Source organism: Euleptes europaea, chromosome 9, assembly GCF_029931775.1.
Source record: "Euleptes europaea isolate rEulEur1 chromosome 9, rEulEur1.hap1, whole genome shotgun sequence".
Taxonomy (NCBI): domain Eukaryota; kingdom Metazoa; phylum Chordata; class Lepidosauria; order Squamata; family Sphaerodactylidae; genus Euleptes; species Euleptes europaea.
Genome location: NC_079320.1, coordinates 43,142,852 through 43,168,025, shown reverse-complemented (window position 1 = coordinate 43,168,025; position 25,174 = coordinate 43,142,852). Strand labels below are relative to the sequence as shown.

Below are 25,174 nucleotides of genomic sequence, written 5' to 3'. Positions count from 1 at the left end.
CAGATGTTGTATCGCCTCTGAGGTTCTCTGAAGTTTGTCCTTGTTTTTGGATGTTGGTGATGTCACCAGCCTGTTTGGTGGAATGTGGGAGAACTCTATTTGGTAACCCTGTGTTATTATGTTTACCCACTGGTCCGGCTGGGAGGTTGACCATTGTGGTTGAAAAAGATTGAGCCTTCCTCCCACAGGCTGCAGTGTGGCATTTTGTTTGGTGGCCAGGTTTATTCCCTTTGTCGCCTTGGAATGTGGGAAATTTTGCACCTCTATTGAACCTTCCTCCTCTGCGAAAGGAGTTATGGTTCTGGTTCCATTGACTTCTACGTTGGTCTGGCCTATACCTTTGCAGCGTGTGATAAGTCCGAAATGGAGTATAGTTTGAGGTATTTTTGAATTCTTTCTGGAGGCTCTTGGGCAATGCTTTCTTTTTATCCTTAGTTTCCACTAATATGGGGTCTAACTTGTCTCCAAACAGGAAACCCATTAAAACCGATTTTGATCGGTGTGTCACTTGCCATGGGCGGAGCCAAAGGGCTCTCCTAGCGGCTGCTGTAGTTGCCATGGCTCTGGCTGCGTATGTCATAGTGTCTAATGTTGAGTCAGCCAGGAAGGATACTGCTCTTAAAAGTCTAGACACGCCCTCACAGGCTTGTTTTTTTTCCTGTGGAATGAGCTGTGTTAATTTTCTAGCCCATATTATTGCTGCTCTGGAAACCAGTGCTGATGTCACTGATGCTTTAATTGCCAGCGCTGAAGCCTCGTGGGATTTTTTCCGGCTAGCTCTGCCTTTCTATCAGCAGGATCCCTGATCAATGTCTGGTCTTCCTCGGTAACCAGCTCTGATGTGTGTAGTGCAGTGACTGATGTTTCCACCGGGGGAACCTTGAGTATGTCTGAGGTGTTTTGATCTAAGTTGTAAAACTTCTTTGACGTTATAGGCCACTGTTTGGAGGCCATGGGTTTCTCCCACTCTGACTTCATGAGGGATAAAAAGTACTCTGGTACTGGTACTACTTTATCAGGGGTGTCATGCCTGTGGAAAAACTCTGTTGTTCCCTTTTTTCTTTGAGGATTTGATTCAGTGTCATCTGAAAGATCAAGGGCAGCCAGTGTCTTTGATAGTAATAGAGGAAATTCCTCTGTGTTAAAAACTCTGGATTGTTTGGGCTGTTCAATAATATCTTCCCCATCAGAACTGAATTATCCTTCTTCCCTTTCATTGTTATCGTCCCAAGTACACAGAATCATCCTCCTTTCCCCCCAGCATAGTTTGTTGGACAGAGCTGTCCTTAAGGGCTGCTTTAGTGGGCCATCTGCCCTCCCCATAGGAGGTACCGGCATCAGTACCTGTAATAACCTGGCTTGAATGGGGTCCCATGTTGGCATAGGTCTGGTTGAGCGTTCCCTGGACTGGGTAACAGTGAGGGAAATTTGGCATAGGAACGGGTTGAGCCGCTCTCAAACCATCCGTGAATGCGTCCCTAATAAGGGCAGAGAGATCCGTTCTAAGAAATGTTAGCCCGCCGTCTTGCAATGGGGGAAGCGAGATCCTACCATTAGCCGAAGTCTCCGCTGTCGCTTCTCGTCCTTGAATCAGAGGCGAGCCGCCTAAGGACGAAACGACATGAGGCATGTGCGAGCCGCCGGCCTCCTGGTTCTGCTCCCTGAGCAGTTGTAGGGACTGGGCGTCCGGCGCCGACGCGCGCTCCGCGCCTGAAATCGGGGCATCGTGAGACAAATGCGAGCCACCAGACTCCAGGCTGTGCGCCCAAAAGCGCTTCGAGGAGGAAGAAGCAGGCGCTGCTGAACTCTTTGCGCCGCCCGCCACCGAGGGCTTTTTTCCGCTTTGCTTCGGCGCGGCTGCAGAGCAGGCTGCCTCAACGAGGCGTTTTGCGCGCTTGTTGCCGGCCGAGACGGCCCGTTTGCGCTTTCCTCCGCTGCCTGTGCCGTTTTTTCTTTTTGTTTTTGCCCTCAAGTCAATTTGCTGACTTGTAGAGGGATGGATGGCCTCTGATGGTTGAGGCATAGCCGTTAGTAGGCTAGGATCCAGATCGGCTGAGGCAATAAAATGATCTCCCTGCCGATCCAACATTTTGTTTTGGCGGGAAGGGATCCTTTTAATTAAACTACCCCTTGTATATCTCCTAAAGGACAGAAAACTAGAAAGAGTAGGATTAGATAAGAATAGTTATTAAGGTAGTTAAGTAGATATAAGTTAAAGAAGAGTAAAAGTAAGGCTTTTCTAATCCTATGTAGCTGAGAGCTGCGAAAAGCTGCTCTCCCGATCAAGGCAGGAAATAGAACTGGCTATAGGGGGCGTTTCCCCTCAGAAGCCAGGAAAAATTTAAATATTAAATCCTGCCTCCCGAGCTAAGAGGAAAAGGAAACACCCATCTTGAAGATGCCCTTTGTCCCTCTGAGCCGAGAATATCAAAGGAGATAATGTGTACTTAATACAGATAAGACTTTTAGGAGTGCCGAAAGCGTAATAATCCAAAATCAACAAAAATCCTAACACATTTGGGGACAGCATATCCCCTTTTCAGGGGAATTTCTTTTGCTTACTGTAGCAACATTAAAACCCTCCCCAAACAATCTAAATAAGCATTTATGTCTTAGGTTCAGAAAGCTACATTCTGCTTTGTACTTTAATAGTTTATAGTCCATCAAAACAAAACTGGCATCTGACATGTTAAGGGAGTGGTGAAATGGGAACCCAATGGATTCCTTTTTTATTCCTCATGCAACTGCAACTAGATTTACTTTGTATTCCTAAGTAAATCTAGGACAGTGAAGCAGGAAAAGAAGAACTTGATGAAAAATATAGCTTTGGCCACTGCACACTGGTGGTTGAAGTCACACAGTGTGTGTGGAGCTTGTCTATAGTAACATGACTCAACTATGTCACAGGATGTGTAGATTTCTGTCTAAGATGAGCACAGATAGTAACACTTCCCATCCATATCCAATCCCATCCACAGAGCCTCACAGCAGCCGGAGCTCCCAATGAGACAGTCCCGGCTATAATTTTTTACTGGACTCTTTCCCTTGTATCACTCTAAGCCCTTCTGCTCCATCCAAAAATGAGTGTCCTATTTGTATCATGAGTGGTAAGTTTATTATTTTGAAGTGTGTAAGATACTGTACTTAACATTAAAAGAAACACTTTTACTGGCACACTGCCTATACACTGCATAATACGATTTACAAGGGAGAAAACTCCTAACTTTTGTTTTTTCTTATAACACAAGAGAAATGGGGATGAAAAATAAAGGTTGCTAAAGAGCATAATATTACCATCCAGCTGGTCTGTCAGTTTCTCTGGCAGGGGAGGGGAAAGAGAAAGACGGTGGTGTTGGTGTTACTGAGGTAGGTCCTGTACTTGACTGCACATTCATCCAAGAAACCATTGATGGATGAGTCTGGCTGGGGCTGAAAGAAGACATTTCCAGGAAAGAATTAGCATTTAGTACCTTCAAGTCAGTATCATTCAATCTCGATCTTTTGTGAGTAGTTAGCTTCAGTTTCAAGATCCGTGAGGTCGATTAAATTATTTGCCAGCGATCATAATGCATTTTTCTGCCCTCATAATACCCTTTTTAAATATGCTGCTATCCCCTCTACAAAGGTTGTATTCATAGCAACCCTCCTAATAAAAAGAAACATTCTTGCTTTGTATAATGTAGGTAAATATGATTTTAGCCTTTACTGAGCTAGCGTTATTGCTGAGTATGAGCCATGCTGTGCTCATGTAGCGCAATGAGGAGGCTGAGCTAAATGCTGACGTTTACACAGAAGAGGGTTAGTTGGCAGCCGGTGTGCTCTAATGAAAGCCTGAGAACATCAAACAACTGCTAATAGCTTGCTTAACGAGGAATTACAGACTGTTATATTGTCAGGAACTCCAGTTAACATCCCTCCTGAGACAGACAGATAAATATGTCTGTCCTGCATTGGATTTTGACTTTTTTTAGAAAGATCCTCTTCTTGCTTTGAAAAGCCTGCAAAACAACGTCATCGCAAGGACAAATGTAAGTATAGGGGAGAAGCTGCCTTATAGTGAAACACACCACTGATGTATCACGGTCAGGATTGTCTCCTCTGGCTGACGGTGGCTCTCCAGGGTCTCAGGCCGAAGTCTTTCACATCACCTACTACCCGAGCCTTTTCAAAGATGCTGGGGACTGAACCTGGCACCTTCTGGGTGCAAGGCAGATGACTTACCAGACAGCGACAGGTTATTCTACCCACTGAGGGATAATATACCTTCCTACTATCTGGCTTGAAGTAAAGGAGGTTCCTCCTGGCATGTTGTTTTACCTGGTGTTTTCATTTATTTATAAAGATTTAAAGCATACATCATTTATCCCTAGCCTGTGGTGACTCACAGACTCCTGAAAGAAGCCATGATCAGTTACAACCATTTGAGTCTGTGATACAAAAGGGACCATACAGTGGGCTACAGGAATTATGGTAACAGATTAACCTCTAGACCACACTGGCTCTAGACCGTCAAACTACGACCAAAGAGGCCTGGGTTCAAGCCCCCTCTCAGCCACAAAGCTGATGAACATGGGCTAGTCACTCTGCCTCAGACTAACCTACGGTAACTCACAGGGTTGCTGAGGGGATAAGAAGGGGAAGGGATAATCAAGAACACTGCCCTGGGCTTCTTGGAGGGAAAGAAAGATAAAAATGTACTAGATAGACAAATGACAAAACGTATTCTCTTCAACTGGTATCTATGGTATAAAATTGAAGGTTACTTATTAATAGTTTTTTCTAGGCAAAAAGTATGGCAAAGAAAAATTCTTTCTAAAAGAAGTGTTGAGTCAACTGCATGGATAAAAATTAAAGAGCCCTGCCCATGAAATAGCCAAGAGGGCTACATCACATGACACTTTTGAATTCTGCTATTTTCCTCTTCCAACATAAGACTGTTGTTCAGAGATAAAACTGAGATGCAAGATATAATAATGCTTCATTTCTCTCATGGGGTCATAAAACCAAATTATAAAAAGAGGAACCTTGTTGTTTACAAGATCATGTTAAGTTAAAAACATCTGCACTAAGATAAATTCCAGTGGTAACATATATAGTTCTTGACAGTCATGGGTGAATATGGAAGACGACTGAAATGGAGACAATAACCCTGTACTAAGTGGGTAGGGTGTCTTTCCTCAAAAAGAGGAGTTATTGTACAGTCCAGTTCAACTAAAAAAAAAACAACAACAACAGGGAAGGTGTGAAAGTTGGATACCTAACTGAAAATAAGCTAGATATTCAGGAATCTGCTCCTGAAAATGAGAGTTTATTGGGTATATTGGTTCCTAAGATAATTCTACTGAACAGAATCATCTTATCTCAAGAATGAGTGAGAAAACAAAACAAAAAGGAGAAGATAGAATCTACACCAACTCTTTAGACAAAAGATCAGCCTTGGCTCACAGAAGAGTTGAAGTTCTGTAGTTGTCGAAGTGAGCATGTGACAGGCACTGAACTCTTTATGATTTTAAAATGCTGTTACTATAATAACGCATATAATGTACTTTAGATTCAATAGGCAATCCAATACTCCACAGGCACCGGGAAATATATGCTCCTTGCATATTAAGTGACTTCTATGCAGTATGTGAGCTGTTGGATAGGGGTAGGGCTGGGAGCATAATGCATCCCTGCCTCTCATGTTAGAATAATGCAAGTCCTAGTTGTTAAAGCTGTAGCAGGATGACTTTTTAAAAGGTCAAAATGTCTTTACCTTGAAAAAAAAAAGCAAGTAGTATTACTTGGGTGTGGGGTAAAGAAGATAGACAGAACAGCTTACCATACATAATATATGAGACACCCAAATACTACATTTGTTCAAAGACATGATCAGCTGACATTGCAACAGCAGTTTCTTTAAATGAAGACTGTAAACCTCTCAGCAAATCAGTCAACACATTAGCACAATGCTCTCTCATGCCACTCTGATAAATTTGAAGCATACATCTAAAGCACTTGCCCAAGATAAAGCATTTGAGAATGATAATTTAGCTGCAAGAAAAGAAAGTACAAGGTATGTTTTTTCTGTTAGACTATTGACTTAAAGGATTGCCTTGTTGAATCAGGACAGCACTTTAGGAACTGAAAAACAATCAGACAACAAAAATAGACCTTCTAGCATAATTCAAGAGAAAAGGATTAAGTCACCCGTCCCTATAAAAACTGCATGCTTTATTCAATAGCATATAATTTCTCATAATTTTTACAGTCATCAGAATTAAATGTTAGGTGCAATAAGTGCACAGCAAACCAGCATGGACAGTTCACAACAATAACTGACAGGAGATATAACTCTGGGCAGTATCCTACCAGCCACGTGAGGAAGTCACATGGAGTTCCCCTATGCTTCCTTTCATTAGCGCAGCTCCCTCTGACCCCTGAAAATATCATTCCTGGGTCACAGAATTCACACAGAGGAACATCCCTGTGGGCTGGTAAGTTGGAACAAGGAGAGCAAAGGGATGAGATTGCCCCTCCCCTCAACAGAGCTACACTTGAGGAAGAGGAAGAAGCAATTTCTATTAATTGTCTCCCCTCACTCCCCTCCATACTGGTCCCCTAACCCTGCCACTGAACCCTCCAAGGGTCAGAAAGCTACAGCAATAAAGAAGAATGGAGAACTAGACCTTCAACATATGGAATAACCCCCTAACCCCACCACTGACCCCTCCAAGGGTCAGAAAGCTACAGCAATGAAGAAGAATGGAGGAGAACTAGACCAACATATGGAATAGCAGGATACAGTCCATTATTTAGCGATTCAAACCATGTGAATCCAACAAATTGTATACTCTCTCTGATACACATGCAGATATTTCTGCATGTTTGAAAAACACAGATTCAATCCCCGAAGCATCTCTCAATGTATCAGGTAATGGCTTTGTCCCAATAAGTCCTCATAAAATTACTTGTATGTGCTGGATCTAACTTAAAGTAAGCCAAGGACAGCCCTGAGGTCCCAGATATGTCATTCTAATTCCATAGTACATCTACTCATTTCTGCCTAATCAATCATGTAGCAGAGATTCTTTTCTGACTTCAATGGGCAATTTGAACTGTGCTATTCAAGAGAAACCCTGGTCTTTCTCCATCTGTTTGCTTTTCTTCATATTTTACATGCTGCTTCTGCTTTTTACCATTCTAGAGCTGGACAATGAACAGGCGTACTACATCAAATGACAACCACAAATTCATTACTGTGGCTAAGGTGGGGAATTTACTAGCAACTGGAAATACAACCATGGATATCCTCTCAGGGTATATGCAATTGTCTACATAAAGGCAAAGTTGTGTAGGAAGTTTATCATGTGTGAATGGGTCCCTCAGACAGTTGGATTGAAAGCTCTTCCAGATCAGCACAGATAGATTAGAAGTCGTTTAAAAAATAGACACATCTGATTCTGAACAGGTGAGGTCTTTATCTTAACATAAGAAATAGCAAAAGCTGTAATAGTAACTTTTTAACAAGCAATCAGCCATATAGGCTTCCTTCTGGGTGCTTTGAATGGCAGTAAGAGATTCGCTCTTTTAACAAGGCTTAGTATTATTCACCTTCTATAAAGGTTTAACCCAAAATAGAATGTTTCCCTGGGCTACACAGCACAGAAAAACTATTGCAACTGCACAAGTCTTCAATCTTCCACTGTGACTGCCACTGTGATTCCACATTTCTCGTTTCCAAATGATTGCACAGAGGGCTGAACTTTTCGACTGAACATTACCAGGAGGGGGGAAGGGGGGAGATGCTGCACTTCATACATTCCTCCATAAGCATCCTAGGTTAACGCTAACTATGCTTTGCACTGACTAGAATGTTCTAAAATGCTAAGATCTCTGTGTGCTTTCTTGAATAGCAAGCCCTGATCTCCCATTCCCTGTATAATTTACTGGGGAGGGGTGAAACAAGGCTTTGTTTAATCCAGTGAGGTTTTCCTGCATGCAGGGAAGGATCATACTCAAGGTCCCAATTATCTACTAAAATGGTCAGGCATCTATTCAGATGCTGTTGGGTGGCTACATTTTTGGATAACTGAGAATAATAGGTTGTTGTTCAGGCAGAAGGACAGTTGCCCTCTGAGCATTCAAAGAATGCAAGGTCCTCTCTACTTCTAAGTTTGGATTTGGGAAGTAGAAAGAAGGGACCAAGTCTTGAAGTAGATCAGGGTTCCTTAACATGGTGCCAGTGAGTGCCATGGCCCGCCGTTACCTCCCCTGGCAACGGCTAAGCTTTTTAGAAAGTAGGAAGGGCCATTGTAAGACAGGGATTGTTATTGGCTGCTCTCATTCAAATTAAAGGGCTTTCCCCAGCTGCTATAGCAGCCACAGCCTCTGGAGGATAAGGAATGTTGGCTGAGTAATTAACATAGCAAAGGGTCACAACCTGATTGAAGAACATATAAAGCTTTATTCAGGAACTAACATACTTGGTAGTGAAGAGGAGAGAGAAAGATAGTGTCCTAACTACACGGCTAGAGAGAGAGCATGCACGAGCCAGAGTGGAACTTCCAAGAAGGAGGAGGAGTGTAGTGTAGTGGTTAAGAGCACTGGCTTGGATCAGTGGACTCTGATCTGGAGAACAAGGTTTGATTTCCCACTCCTCCACATGAGCGGCGGAGGCTAATCTGGTGAACTGGATTTGTTTCCCCACTTCAGCACATGAAGCCAGCTGGGTGACCTTGGGCTAGACACACTCTCTCAGCTCCATCTACCTCACAGGGTGTCTGTTGTGGGGAGAGGAAGGGAAGGTGATTGTAAGCCAGTTTAATTCTTCCTTAAGTGGTGGAGAAAGTCAGCATATAAAAACCAACTCTTCTTCTTCTACATACTAGCACAGACCCAAGTAGCTTTAGAGGTGGAACTACACCATGTACCTTCACACTTCTCTCTGGGCCTTCCTCTTAAGTTACACTTTCAAATAACTATTTAGTTTTGGAAGCACACAGCAGACATAACAATGAAGATATATATTTTCTTTGTTTATTCTTGTTTAAGATTGTGTGTGTGTGTGTGTGTATTTAAACATTAACCACAAATTCTAGTTACCCTTGCCAATCTGTTAGATGCTGCCATATAAGGTGAAGAAGAAATCTGTTCCTTGGAAGATATTTTACATCACATGCCTACTTTCAATTGAAATAAAGTTACTTACAGATTGGCTACCCAGTCTGTTAGGTCGCCACTTTCTGTTATAAGATTATTCTTTTCCATCTCTGGAGGGCTGCTTGGAACAGCAGCTGTAGGAGACTGAGAAGACAGTGAATCTGTGCTACCAGTGGGAGTGCACTCTTTGGGAGGGCTTAGACTGTCACCTGAAAAATAAGAAAAAAATTTACACAAAAGAATGTAAACCACATCAAATTATTTATTATCCAAACGGCAATGCATCACTATATCTAATTCTCAGGATGACACTCTTTGTGGATACTAAAATATGGAGGTTCGAGCCATGAACAGACAAGACTGATCTTTCTACAAACTGAGAAAAGCAGCAGGTTTGCAGAACAATCTGAACTTTTAAAAATCCATTGAGTGGGTTAATCCCTCCCCCATAATGAAGAAGCACCTGTAACTTTTAAGAAAAAATTTTCTCTGTAGCTGCTGCTAGGCAACCATAACACTACTGCCAACATGCAAGCCTTGGTTTCTGTCAGTAAAAGGCAGGGGGAGGGGGCAGGGAACTTTCCAGGGTTGAAAAAAGGCTGGTTGGTTGATGTGAAGGAGAGAAGGAAGCAAGGGGAATGGTAAGAATATGGAAGCTCCCAAGAGAAGAAAAAAAGGAAATAGTGTGCGGATGGGGATATAGGGGAAAGGTATCCCCTGCAAGTCATTGAAGGATCCCCATTGTGCAACTAGGCCTGGCCCAATCTTCAGCACCATGCAATTGGGCTTGATCCTTGACAGGCAGATAGCACCATGCAACAGAGTTTTTCTGGCGAGACTGCCAGTGGGAGGGAAAGCTGAAAACAGAGGGGCTAATAAGGTAGGCTGGCTGTGGGGTGTGAAGGAGAGAAGGAAGTAAGAAAAGGAGAGAGAGATTATGGAGAATTTCATAGAAGAAACAAAGGAAATAGTGGGGGAGGGGAGAATAAGATGCCCCTGCAAATCCTTGCAGGTTCCTTGTTTGTAAAATAATAATCTGAATAGTTAAAATAAAAACAAAGCTATGAAGTGGTGGAAAAGTGACCTGAACATTGTTCCTAGCACCTGCTAATTCCAGTTTCTAAAATTTGGTGGTAGTAAATTAGACAGTGCTAGTTTCTAATATAAATCGTTTCAACACAAGCCTAATTCCATTCACTCAAAGGAAAAAAACAGCTCAAACTTAATCAATATAATTCAAAAATGCAGCAAGAACCAAACCTAAATATCTAAGTACATGATACAAACACAACAATACAACAAGCACACCCCTTGGAATGTCCATAAAGCAAGGTCACAAAGAAGCTGTGACTGTTTCCATATGAAGCTGCCTTATACTGAATCAGACCCTTGGTCCATCAAGTCAGTATTGTCTACTCAAAAGCAAAGTCCTCGGTGACTCGCAAAAGAACTAGTCAGTTGCCACCATGCCGCGTAGTCGATTCTGGCTTGCGAGGCGTATCTCTTGCTTAAGTAGCTGTACAGTCCAATGCGAAGAACAGATCAATCCCAACGGGGTTGTGGAAAAATAACGGAACATATATCCTAGGTAATTAACCACATTTCACCATAAGCCTTCTTCAGCCTATAACATTCCATATGACCACAGAGTGAACCCTCTGTGGTTATATGGAATGTTATAGGCTGAAGAAATTTAGCCTGAACTTCAAATATGCATTTGTGAAAAGCTCTAACTAAAACATATATTTCACAAAAAAATTCCAAGCATGTAAGGGTTACAGCTGAAGAATTTGAGTGTGCTGGTTTATAATATTATAATCAAATATTGTGCATGTGAAGGGGAATTACAGAAGTATGATTACATTACAGAAGTATACCTTAACTATACATTTCAACAAGCTTTTAAAAATCCAACGGTATGCTATTTGGACCCTTATATTAAGTCACACTACAATGCCAAGAACAAACTCCACTTGAGAAAGGTCAGCAGAAGACAACATAAATTAGTTTGGGTAGCAAGAGAGACAAATTGGGTTACAACATCAATACAAGTCAAAGCAAATTAATTTACAGTGTGAAGCAGCACAGTTATATCATAACTGCAGCAGACAAAAAGGAAAGCATCTTTCTCCACCAACCAAAATATTCCAACATCCTACACAAAACAACTGCATGTGAGTCTCTCTCTTTTGTTGCGTACGTCTACCAGTAAACTCAGTTAACCCACATTAACAACAATTGCAATTTGAACATGGGGAAGACTGACAGCAAAGACATATACATTGTGGAAATATTTTCCAGTGCCACCTTTCTCCAGAGACAATCCCAGAAAACAGATAAGTAGAGGAAAAAAGTGACACTGTGACAGGAAGAAAAGGTAATTGTATTAATTCAGACCATCCTGAGAGCTCTGTGTAGTTCTACGCAGCGTTACACCAGTTTGAGCATGTTCAGCAACTTGGGTGAAAGTTCAATTCCATTCAATAATGCAATTAATGCAACTCACAGCTGCTGTCTTGTAGCATGAATCCTACAAAGGGGTTAAAACCCCAAATGGAAGAGGAATGGTTGTGGCACAGAAGTAGCTCTCAGCACAAGTGGCAGTGGCACCACGTGGTCAGGGCGGCTACTTGGCCTTTGAGACAAGAGGGGCTCCAAGCCACTGAAATGCCCAGCTGCCTTGAAGCCTCTGCAAAATCTGTTTATTCTTACTCTAAAAAACACTCTTGTGTGGGCATCAAGTTTAGAACGTATTTCAAGCCACCTCTCACCAAGATGCCATGTTAAAAAAGCACAGTTCTGAAGCAAATTAAGGACGCATGGCATCTGAAGCACACATTCAAAAGCGGCATCTGTTTCACATCCACAGACCATGGAATTGTTCCAATTACTGCAGCAAAATCTCTCTAGCAGTTGATGAAGAAGTCTAATATTAAGGTCTAATCTATCCCCATATTCCAGTATCTGCTTGTTCCCAGAATGCTTCGCGTGAACCAAAGTATATTCATGAACGCCTCTAAGATTCTAGCCTTACAAGGATTTTTACTGAAAATAATATGAATACCCATTTATGGAAAATGTGCTTAGCAGCACTGACCAGAATTGGGAGAGAGTCAAGAGTTACGTAGTAAATGGAAAGTTTTTTATCCACTCCTATAAAAGGCTAAACCCCCGGCTATGGGGTACGAGATGAGGGAATTGGTTTCAGATCCACTTGGGATCTGGTCCTTCATCTCCCCCACCTATAGGTGTGTGTTATATGTGCGCTTTGAATGTTATCTGTAATGTCTTTCCTGAAAATGCATTGCTTCCTTATTAAAGCTATTATGCTTAGTCTTCAGACTTCTCTGATTCCGTTCTTAAATCATGTTCGGCTTGGAGACACCCACAGTGTAATCCTGCTACAGATGGTGATGAGGATGGGATTCGAACCCACGCATGCATCTTTCAGATGGAGCCTTAAAGAGGGGAATGGAGGAGGTTATTGAAATGAGTGAAAGCAAATAATAATCTATATGTTAATCTTACATCTTTCTGCAATTGCTGTTTAAGCTATAGCAATACATAATGGGCTTGTTTATACAATTAGAGATTTTTGTGGAGTATTGTTTTGCATTTGAGGACCTCTTACAAACGACTACTACAGTTTCATTAATTATTTTCACTTACCATATGAATTACCATTTCCTAGATTATGGATTATGATTATTTGCCATGTGCCTGATGAAGAGTCCTTGTACTTTTTAAGGGATATGAAAAGAATTTAGGGTTTAGACATTTTCTCCTGATTTAGGATTATATTGGATTTGTGGTAATAATGCCTAAAGGCATTGCCTCCTAAGAGAAGATGAAAATATTCCTTGGACACATACACATCCCTATCACCAAAGTGGATAATACAATATTAGTTAGGGTATTAAACTGGGAAGTTCCTAATGTACCTACCTACTCTTTACCAGGCCAAAGGGGTTTCATGTTTTGTTCATGTCTTCTTGCCCTGGCTTGGGGCTAGTGACTAGAAGGAATTATTGTTAACAGCCTAAGAATGATGAAAGATAAATTCAGCAATCTGAACCATCTCTGAGTTACAATAAGAAGTCAACCATTCCACAAGTAACACTTCAAAATAGAAAGGTCTTGGATTAGATTAATACCCAACAAAGAGGGGTTTGTACAATTTAGACAACAGTATTGTTTCTATGTAGATCAATCAAGAAACATCTCTTAGAGATAAGATTAAAAAAGCAGTACAAATCATTCACCAATTTTCAACTGATCATCCCTGGGATTGGGGTTTTCCTTTTCCCCCAATATTGATGAGTGGCTTAAAGCAAGAATCAAATATGTATTCATGGGCCTAATTATACTTCTGACAATTGGACTCTGATTTGCTGTGCTAGAAACTGTATAACCTGTATAAGCCGGTTGACTCCCAAAGCACCTTATCCCAACATGGAAATGGCTATTATAATGCAGGATCTAGCCCATATCACTGTGTATGATAATGTCCCATCATAAAGGAAGAGGCTCTCCTTATGAAGTGACAAAGAGGGGTATGATGAAGTCTAATATTAAGGTCTAATCTATCCCCATATTCCAGTATCTGCTTGTTCCCAGAATGCTTCGCGTGAACCAAAGTATATTCATGAACGCCTCTAAGATTCTAGCTTTATAAGGATTGTTACTGAAAATAATATGAATACCCATTTATGGAAAATGTGCTTAGCAGCACTGGCCAGAATTCGAGAGAGTCAAGAGTTACGTAGTAAATGGAATGTTTTTTATCCACTCCTATAAAAGGCTAAACCCCCGGCTATGGGGTAGGAGATGAGGGAATTGGTTTCAGACCCACTTGGGATCTGGTCCTTCATCTCCCCCACCTATAGGTGTGTGTTATATGTGCGCTTTGAATGTTATCTGTAATGTCGTTCCTGAAAATGCATTGCTTCTTTATTAAAGCAATTATGCTTAGTCTTCAGACTTCTCTGATTCTGTTCTTAAATCATGTTCGGCTTGGAGACACCCACAGTGTAATCCTGCTTCACTGTGACAATGGAGTTTTAAGGAATCAGCGCTTTTATTTCAAAACCAACCTTTCATTTCAAATGTAATGCTTAAATACAGACTTCCCAATGCTATATACAAAAGGAACTAAGGACCTTCCTTATTTTATTTTTTAAATGAGATTGAAAGAAAATAAATTACTGCAAAATACTGTCAATTTTAATATTAAAAGTTTCAAATTCCAAGTGGGCAACAGATGTTCAGCTCCTTCACCAAGGAAAAGTAGTACATATGTTAGGTTTAACGAGGGGGAAAAACCACCCTAATTTAATGCATTTTAATCTATGGATGGCAAAGCTCTATTTATTATATTTGCTTTCTACCCGTTTCTCCATGGAATTCAGAGAAGCATTTTAACCTCATAATAACTCTGTGAAGCAGATTAGGCTGTAAGGATGCCACCCACAGCTTTATAGCTCAATGGGGTTTTGAGAGGAGGGTTCTCCCATTCAAATCCAGTCCTTCACACCAGAAACAACATTTCACAACCTAAAATGTTATCTATAAAGCACTCTTTGTGCTAGTAGCAGACAATAAAACAGCTAAAAGATAGAACCTCTCAGTTAAAACCCATGGGTAAAAAAGAAATGTTTTGGCCTGGTGCCTACAGGATTGTAAGGGAGGTGATAGGTGACCATTGTTGTGTGCATTTGTTAGCAATTTTTAAAAAAACCCTTTAGCACTTAATGGGAAATTGAAAAACATGAAGGCATTGAGATGGAGGTTAATTGAAATCCAGGTGTATCTGAAATATTTTCTTCCAACATTTTTTTACGAAGTTTTGTTGGGTGATTTTAAAGTCACCCACCAGTTGCCCCAATTGTTAGAGCAGTGGGTAAAAATCCTTTTCACGCTGTTTTCATGCCTTGTTTCAATATTGATAATTCTTATGTTGCTTAAAAAAAATCATTATATTAGTACTATGTGAGCCTCTAGGTCTCTAGAGAGGTGGTATATAAATTATCTAAACAAACCACTGATATTCCCAAAGTGGTTTTAGAAGAGCTCCTTTCATGATTCAGAAAACTTTTCTTTCCTCCACTGAAATGAGTGGAATGTTTGGGGCACTCAGAGTCACTGCAGTGATTCCACTTCCCCTTTTCTATCCACGCCCTGACCTGGATGGCCCAGGCTAGCCTGATCTCGTCAGATCTCAGAAGCGAAGCAGGGTCAGCCCTGGCTAGTATTTGGATGGGAGACCACCAAGGAATACCAGGGTTGCTGTGCAGAGGAAGGCACTGGCAAACCACCTCTGTTAGTCTCTTGCCATGAAAACTCCAAAAGGGGTCGCCATAAGTCGGCTGCTACTTCGGCACTTTACACAGACACACACTTCTATCCACATACAAGCATATCCTCTACAACAGTAGAACTCGCTTCACGGCTCACACAGAGCCACATTCACTACAACGTTCTGCTAAAACAATGACATTTACTTCCATCCCTGGCAGGAGTCTTGCACCCCAGGGATGTTCACAGCTTAGTCATTCCTTCAGAGCAGCTGTCTCGAGGAAGGAACCGACTACAAGCCCCACTGGGGAAGGGCCCTGCCTACTTTCCTGAAACATGGGACAGGTGCCACATTGGAGAATGGTGGTCAGCAAAGCCACAGGTGGTATGTCAAGGAGCCACATGTGAGTCCCTGAGCCACTGCATATCACTGCTCTAAACAATCTTCCTTGATTCGCCTTCTCTCATATGCATGCCCATTACTTAATTGCCTCTCCTTACCACTGCTACTCGCTCATATTTGCCTTCTAGCTTTATAGGAGAAGAAGATATGACAGGGATGCAAAAACCTCTCCCTAAAAGAAGCATGTTTGCAGCTGCTGCTGACAGCTGACATCTGGCATCTGCTTAGGTGTTACCACTCCCTTGTCCTCTCTGAAACCTTCACCTTATTTCATTTTAAGGCAGGCTGCTTGCTAGTTTTGGAACATCTGTGCTAAAATAGGAAGCATCTTCAGGCAGCCCACAGGTTGGCTAGAATAATACTGAGCCACACCTAATGTCTTCACATTAAAAAAAAGCTACAGATGTACAGCATCCTCCTACATAAACATTTCATCAAGGTAGCTAAAAATACAAGGACCAAGAAATCACAATCTCATCAAACTGTGGAAAACAGTTCACAGCAGAGTCACAGATAGTATGTCAGGGTGCTAATTTAAACCTTATAATTAAAATGCCATGATATGATAGATCCAGGGGTTGCTGTATAAAGAGAAATCAAATACAAGCACAGTAAGAAGAGGGATTCCACTAAGTCTGAGCTAGTGAGAAAATGAAACTTTATCAATTAGCAAACTGAACTGTCAAGGATATTATTCACACTAAGGAAAGGATCACATAGCCTCTGTCTTTTAAGGGGGGAGTAGAAATATTTTTATATTGATCTCAGATAATACTTTCAAGTTGGATTCAGAAAAGGAAGAGGGACTAGATATCATACTGCTAAATGAAGACATTGAAATTGTTCAAGATTTTCTATTCCTTGGCTCCATCATCAACCAAAAGGGAGACTGAAACCAAGAAATCACAAAGAGATTGGGACAGGGAAGGGCAGCCATGAAGAAGCTAGGAAAGATTCTTAAGGGTATGGATGTGTCACTGGCAACCAAGATCAAGATAATTCATACCACAGTATCCCCATTACTATGTATGGGTGTGAAAGTTGGACAATGAAGAAAGCTGGAAGGAATAAAGTTGATTCATTTGAAATGTGTTGTTGTAGGAGAGCTTTACAGATATTGTAGACCGCCAAAAAGACAAATCAGTGGGTTCTAAATCAAACCAAGCCTGGACACTCCCTAGAAGCTAAAATGACTACAATGAGGCTATTGTACTTTGGTCACATTATGAGAAGAGTCACTGGAAAAGATATAATGTTAAGAAAAGTTGAAGGCAGGAAAAGAGAAGACCCAACCAGAGATAGATAGAGTCAGTCAAGAAAGCCACGGCCCTCAGTTTGCAAGATCTGAGCAAGACTGTTAATGATAGGATGTTTTAGAGGTCACTAATTCATAGGGTCACCATTAAGTCAGAAGTGACTTGACAGCACTTAACACACACTTGATAATACTGACTCAGGCCTCTGAGAAATAAGTATCAGTTGAAACCACACCATAAGTGATCTACAACCTTTCTTGAACAACGACAATTCTCTCTCTCAGGCCTTGGGCAGTATGCTGAGACAGCTTTCTAATCTCATCAACCACAATGGACTTGCTAAGAGACATTAGCCAAGGATGCAGGTGTTGCTTGATGGATTCTTCTTCTCTCATACACATACATCTGTATCTTCACCTTGCCATTGATGCAGGCTCATGTTTGCTTCCCAGGAATACAGGAAAAGAGGGTAGAGCTGGGATGCAAAACCCACTTCTCATAGGAAGAGGTGTTGCTACTCAGGCAACACTATAACAGGGCCTAATAATGTCAGTCATATTTTTAGGAGCTAACTCACCTGATCATCCTCCAATGTGAGATATGCAATCATCTGTCATCAATGCTTTTCAGCAGTCTACAGTGTTTATGTAAAAGCATAATCTGACACAAATTTGACATAAATATTGACATAAAGATTTGGCAATCTTCAAATCCTGTAAACAGTTCAGTCTTTCAGTTTCAGAGAAGTAGCCATATTAAGTCACATGCAACAATAACAAAAAAAAAGAAGCATTTGTATTCTAGCATACGATTTCGCATCTAAAGCCTGGTTCATCAGAAGCATTCATCTTATTTTATTTATTCAAACAGTAATAGGCCACCCTTTCTTTTTTCTTTTTGGATTAAGAACTCATCTGTATCTAAAAATATATAATAAAATAACCATTTTCAATTGAAAATATGAAAAGCGGTAAGGCGCTGGGGCCAGATGGGTATCCTATGGAATGGTATAAGGCTGTCAGCAGTTAATTGACACTCCTCTTGGTCCAGATGCACATGAAGATGTACAAGATTCTGGTGATTTGCCAAAGTCAATGTATGAAGCATCCATTAGAGTTCTGCCTTATCCACTCACAGCCTCACAGTTAATAATCTAATCCTAGGATATATACCATCTCTATGGGCACTTCCCAAGCATCAAGTACTATGGACTCAAAGGGCAGCCTTGATTGCCAAGCAAATTATCTTGCGGCACTGGAAACCCTGTATTTCTCCCTCTGTGGATGACTGGGTCAATCATGTCGTGGTTAAGAGCGGTGGTTTGGGGCAGTGGACTCTAATCTGGAGAACCGGGTTTGATTCCCCACTCCTCCACATGAGCGGCGGAGGCTAATCTGGTGAACTGGATTTGTTTCGCCACTCCTACACATGAAGCCAGCTGGGTGACCTTGGGCTAGTCACAGCTCTCTCAGCCCCACCCACCTCACAGGGTGACTGTTGTGGAGAGGGAGAAGGGAAGGTGATTGTAAGCCAGTTTGACTCTTTCTTAAGTGGTAGAGAAAGTCGGCATATAAAAACCAACTCTTCTTCTTAAATCTCTGTATAAGGGAGAGAATCACATACCACAGATGAGAAGCTCCTGAGACCATCGGGCAAGATTTCCTGTATCTCTTTGAGGACCTGCTCCACTCCTTGTATGTTACCCGCCTCTTTCTTCCCCTCACCCCATTCCCACTCTCCCTTCCCCCCTTTTCTTTTCTTAATCTGTACTCTTAGCTGCTTGAGTGTATGCAGCCTTTACTTTGTTTTTGGTTTTTTGTTGTTGATGATGGGCTACGTTGGGGAAGAAGGTGGGCAGAGGGTGGGTGGTAGGGCTATATTTTCTATCTTATGTGGAAAAACAATTAAAAATCTTCATGATAAAAACTCATTTTAACACACCTTAAAGAGTAATACCAATTTAAAGCCATCATACCACATCCAATAATCACATTACCACCCACAAGCCCTTCTGAACAGTTCTACCTTACACATTTTCCTGAACTGTAAGAAAATAAGGGCCTTCCTATATTTTGGAAGTCTATTCCACAATGTGGTTGTTGCCACAGAACAAACACAAGCACCTGCAGTGGCAAACTTCACCAGTCTGCCCAATGGCAACTGGTAAAGTGAATGAGATTGCCACAGGGGCTCATATCAGGAGAGATATGCAAGTCCCAGACCATGAAGGCCTTTACATGTATGCCTAGCATGCCAAATTGGACCCAGAAAAAAATAGGCAGCCAACGTACGCATATAGGAAGTGTATAGCAGCTCACTGCAGATATTTTGAGTTTCCAAGACATCTCCAAGGGCAGCCCTATGTAGAGCACGTTACAATAGTCCAGCCTCAAGGTTACTATAGCACGGACCCACATTGCTAGATCTGCTGGGTTTAATAGGAATCCGGCCTCCATGCTGATGGAGCTGACAAAAAGTACTTTTTTCACTATGCACACTTCAAACATCAAAACAACCAGGGTCAATCAAAACACCTCACCTCTTAATTGAAGGAGAAAGAGACAAGTTCACCCAATCTAATGAAAGTGGTATCTAATCTTTCAAACCAAGTCTTACCAACCAGAATTACATCTGAGTATAGCTGACAGACACTGGCCTAGAACACAGACAGGAGCATCTGGAGGTTTGAATAAAGAGATATATAGTTGTGTGTCATCAGTGTAATGATGACACTCAACTCTGAAGTTTCAGTAGCCTCACTGAACTATCTTACATAAATACTGAAAAGCATGGGTTAAATCTTGCAGCACTCTGCATATCAAATCACATTTCACTGATTTTGAATACCCAACTAACATTTTCTGACCCTGCTCTGGCCAATAGTTTTAACCATTCAAATGCTTTCTTCTTGATTCCTACACCATGTTCTAAGTGATGCAGTAGGGTTAAATGATCCACTCTGACAAAGGCATCTGAGAGATCTAATAGAATTAGTAAAGAGGCATTTATCCTGTCAATACCTAAATAAAGACTGTCCATCAAAGCTACCAAGGCCATCTCTTGTTCCATAGCCAGGCCTTAAGCCAAAGTGAAAAGGGTCATATGTGTCATTCAGAAAACACTGCAGCTGTTATGCCATTACTCGCTCATTTATTTTCTCCAGAAAAGAGAGTTGATACTCGGCTACAATCTTTCCATCAAACACAGTCTGTTGTGTCATAGTTATCTTTTTATGAACAGCCTGCTTCAGCAGCCTAGGGAAGTCCCTCTCTGAGAGAGAGATACAGATTATATTTATTATAGGCTCTCTAACTTTAATCGTGCAAGAGGGGCTGGAGTCTAGGCCACATGTGGTGACCCTCACAGCCCCTAAAATCCTATCAAAATCACTGAGGGAGACTAGACTAAAACTATTCATAGAAACAGGACCAGATGGTGCTTCAGATGCCTCCACTACATGATTTATCTGCAACTGACATTCAGAGCAGATCTAAGACATTTTATCAGCAAAGAATTGCACAAAGTCATCATAGTTGATAAGCAATTCCCTCTTGTTCTGGGACTATGTACTTGGAGTCAACAATTAATGAATACCATTTAAAAAAAGCAGTAGCGGAGAATTACTGTTTCTTCTCCACCATCACTGACCATATCTATTGCTCTATGGAGCCTGGCACTCCAGATACCTATCAACACTCCAGCTCAATTACAATTAAGACCCTCAAAAACCCTGCTGAAAATTCTGAAATTTAGCCAGATCCTTTAGTCTCTGAAGGCAGACCATTTTAACCAGCCTATTGCTCCTGTAGGTAGGAGATGCTACTACCATTCATCCATGTGTCCAACCATGGCATTGGTTGTTCTTCTAACCATTCATTAGAACCTGGTACTTGCTCAGAACATATTAACTCCAGAATGTGATCTTTTTCATGTGTTGGGCATATCAGAACCTATGACAGCCTCATAGCAACCAAGAAGTATTAAGTATAGCCTGCTAAGGCAAAACTGAGTTCTCCAGCACAATCTGTCTGGTGGTATCCAATACCACATCAGACACTGTCTCTGCCGGCTCACATAAGGCATCCACTATGGAGCTAGGAGGACAGTATACAGCACGATACCCAACCAGATCTTGGGATTCAATGCAAGGGATATATAATCAAGGCTAACAATTGTCTGCTCTGTGAATCTACAAAAGAAAGCAAGAATAGCATGTTGCAGGCCTCATTAGCACACATGCATACGCACACACAGATTTTTTAAACGGAAAAACTATCAAGGCATTCTTTTGCTGACCTAATCACCATTCTTCAGCAAAAGAACTTTCAAAGTGAGACTCCAGAGATAAACTGCTGAATCAGAATTCATCAGTACATTCGACTTTGTGAACACCTTCCATAGCTACTGTAGGTAGCTGAAAATGGGGTCAGGGACCCAATTACTGAAAATGGGGTCAGGGACACATTTTGGGGGTGTCTGGCAGGGGCACTTGCCCCTGGCACAAGGAGAGGGGGCACCAGAGCGGGCTTGGAGAGCAAGGGCAGAAGGAGCACAACCACGGCACGGGTGCAACTAACCACCCGCATCCTGGCTGGTGCGCACACTGTGTGCCCAGGCACTGCTCTTCCTCTCTTTTTGTTTCTGCAGGGGCGCCCCACCTGGAGCGTTTGTCTCCGCCCCAGTGCCTGGCTACAGCGCACGTGTGCAGCACACACCCTCCCTCCCCACTGCCCCAGGCGCTCCTTCCCCCAGCTCCATGCCTGAATGGGGTTGCACTTACCTGTAAAGGGGTTGAACTTACCTGTAACCGTTGTTCATTGAGTGGTTTTCCATGCAGGCACACATGGGACTGTGCATGCGTGCAGCCTTGCCACAGAGGTTTTTACTAGAAAGTTCTTCTCTTCTAGTGCTTCCTAAGGCGCTAGGAGTACTCCCTCTCCCCTATCGGCCCAGCTGTTCCCATCTAAACCGGCACATGACCCGAGAGGTGGAACGCTCCTTCTCTCAGTCATTCCTCACCGCCATGGAGCCTAGTAAGCTTTGGAAGCAGCCCACAGTGGGGAAAGAAGGGAAGGATGTGCTTCTGCACAGAAAACTACTCAATGAACAATGGTTACAGGTAAGTGCAACCCTGTTTTCATCATCATGGCTTCTGTGCAGTCCCACGTGGGAGATGTTCACCTGGTAAAATGGAGGAGGCTGTGGGCCGCCCAGCAGAATAACAACTACAACACGGCCACACACAACTACAACACTGGAATAACAACTACAACACTCCCACAGCTGTGTAGTTTCTGGAATTGATGACAATGTAGTAGTGTTTCACGGTCAATGGTGATGATCAGGTGGCTGCCTTGCAGATACTGGTGATGGAGACCTTCCCAAAGATGGCTGCTTGTGCCGTGGTGGAGTGTGCATTCACAGGAAAAGGGCAAGGGACCCTAGACCTGGTGTATGTGTGCTTGATGGCAGACATCACCCACCATGATACTGTCTGAGCTAAAGGGACCCAACCCTTGTCATGGCCAGAGAAACAAACAAATGAATGTTAATCTTTACCAAACTCTTGTGTCCTTTGTAAGTAAAAGGGTAAAGGCCCTATGCACATACAAAGAATTAAGTGCACATTCCCCATCAGTAGAAAGGGAGGGAAAGAAGACCAGTAAAGTCCTGTGCCAGATGAAAGGCTGACACCACCTCAGGGAGGAAGCTAGGCTTGGCCAGAGTACCACCTTATCAGTGCAGAATTTTAGAAAAGGGCACGCAATCTGGCAAAAGGCACCACTGTTGTGGTGGAGACCATAAGGTCCAATAACCTTTGTATGTTGAAAGCTGACTGGCATTTGACCCTCTGGAAAGACCCGGGCAGTCTCTGTAAGACTCCGATCCTGCCATCAGGCAAGATAGCCCTCCCATGTACCGAGTCTAGGATAGCCCCTATGAATGATATCGACTGGGATGGAAGCAGTTGGGACTTTTTCCATGTTGACCACAAAACCAAGTGAAGTTAGGGTGGATAGTGTCAGGGAGACCTGTTGATGCAAGGAGGTTTCAAAGTGCACCACAAGCAGCCAGTCATCCAAGTATGGATACACTGTACAGCCTTGGAGATGCAGGTGTGCCACTACCACTGCTGTGAACTTAGTGAAGACCCTAGCAGCAGCTGAGAGCCCAAACAGTAGTACTCTGCCCCACACTGGAATCGCAGGTACTTCCTACTATCCATGTGGAGAGACATGGAAATAAGCATCAACGGTCTAGCACTGCAAACCAGCAACTCCATTGTAGTACAAAGAGAACATTTATTTAATTGTGTAAGGTCAAGGATAGGATATTTGCCTCCATCCTTTTGATCAACCAAGAAACAAAAGAGACTAGAACCGGAAAGGTGGTCATCATGGGGGGCGGGTTTGATAGCTCCCTTCTTTAGGAAAGAGTCAACCTCACTATTCAGTTTTGGCGGGGAGTCAGATGGGCTACAGGAGGAGGATCCAATGAGGGTACAACCTTAATTCCAAGTAATAACCTAAACTAACTATAGAAAGAACTCAACTGTCTGGGGTAATGGTTCATCAGGCATCAATGAAGGGGGACAACCTGTCCATGAAGTACTGAGTAGCCAGGGGCAGGCCTAGTCATTGGAAAGGTATGTCCTTAGTAGGGGGATCTCTGCTGGACTTGGCAGCTCCTTTGCTTCATGGCTTTTCCTGGAGCTTCTTTCCTTGGAGCTGGCCTGAATATTGAGACCGGTAGGAGGGCTGATACGGAGGTTGGTAGCATCCCCATGACTGCAAAGGTGGGTACTGGTAATGCCTAGGGAAATACCTTGGTTTAACTGAGGCTGGTTGCCTCATAATTCTCAAGGTCTTCATTGCCTGGTTATTCTTCTTTATTCTGTTCAGGGATTCATCTGTTAGTATTAACCAGTTCTTTCCCCTTGAAGGAGATACCTTCCACCTTCGCCAGGGAATCCTGGGGGAAAGCTGTAGTACGCAACCCGAAGTGGCGTCTAAACATGGCCCTGCTAGCACAGTCAACAGCATGCCTCACCAAGTTCACCTGCTCCTTACTAAGTCTCATTCCCTCAACATGAAGTACTCTGGTGAGTAGCTTCTTATCCTCAGGTAGGGCACTGAGGTAAGATGAGAATTAGTCCCACGGGAATAACTGATACTGGGATATGATGGTACTGTGGTTAGAAACATGGAAAGCAAGGCCCCCTGATGAGTGGACCTTTCTGCCAAGGCCATCCAACTTCCTCCCTTCCCTACCTAAAGGGGAAGAATGTGAGCCTGCCCTGTGTCTTGAAGGCAAGACCTCCACTATGAAGGAATTTGTGGGAAGGTGAGTGAATAGAAATTCACAGTTGTTGTGCTGGACCCTATACGTACTCTCTATTTTTCAGGTGGAAGCCTGTACTGAAGCTGATTTAGACCAGATCAAATTAGTAGCCTCAAGGAGACCATGTAGCATTGGTAGTGCCACTTGCCCTGACAAGGTGTAGGCAACTTACAGAAAGGATCAGATGGCTTCAGATCCAAGCAGACAATGTCTAATTGGAGGGCTTTTGCTACTCTTATTAACTGCTTGGTACACAGCTGCAAATCTTCCGTGGGGGAGAATGGAGCAAGATCCCCCACTTTCTTGTCCAGGGACAGGTCAGAGGGGCAACAAAATGGCCAGAAAACTTTTCTTCAGAGTTAGAACCCTCTGGGAGGAAGGTGGGGAAGGTGGACAGAGCTGACAGTACTGCAGGAGTATTGGAGTTGATGATTGTTGACTTCAGAACCATCTGTGGGAACCACATCTGTTGCCTGGATAGTGTGCCCCACTGGGAGTCAGGCAGGGGAACCAAGGTGGTTGCCAAAACATTGGAGTGATCCCAGCAGGCTCCTGAGAGGTCCTCTTCTTTTTCCACAATGCTGCCTTCAATCTTGTTGCCCTCTCATGTTGAGTTTTCAGGATGAATTGCTTGTAGGCATCACAAGCCCTGACATTGTAGGCTCTGCCCAAACATTAGGCATAAAGAACAATCATCCATTTGTGGTATTGAACTCGGTACACTGCTTAAAAAGAGCCA

The 25,174-nt window shown here is 42.6% G+C and overlaps 1 protein-coding gene across 2 annotated transcripts in view; it reads right to left on the bottom strand.

Annotated features, from left to right (window-relative positions):
* Positions 1 to 25,174, bottom strand: part of ARHGAP10 (Rho GTPase activating protein 10) — a 168,744-nt gene that overhangs the window by 20,171 nt on the left and 123,399 nt on the right. For both annotated transcript variants that reach the window (XM_056855461.1, XM_056855462.1), the window contains exons 20-21: positions 9,191 to 9,350; positions 3,295 to 3,429 (exon numbers count right to left, since the gene is read on the bottom strand). In XM_056855461.1, the coding sequence (XP_056711439.1) occupies positions 3,295 to 3,429; positions 9,191 to 9,350 (295 nt within the window). The remainder of the gene's footprint in view (positions 1 to 3,294; positions 3,430 to 9,190; positions 9,351 to 25,174) is intronic.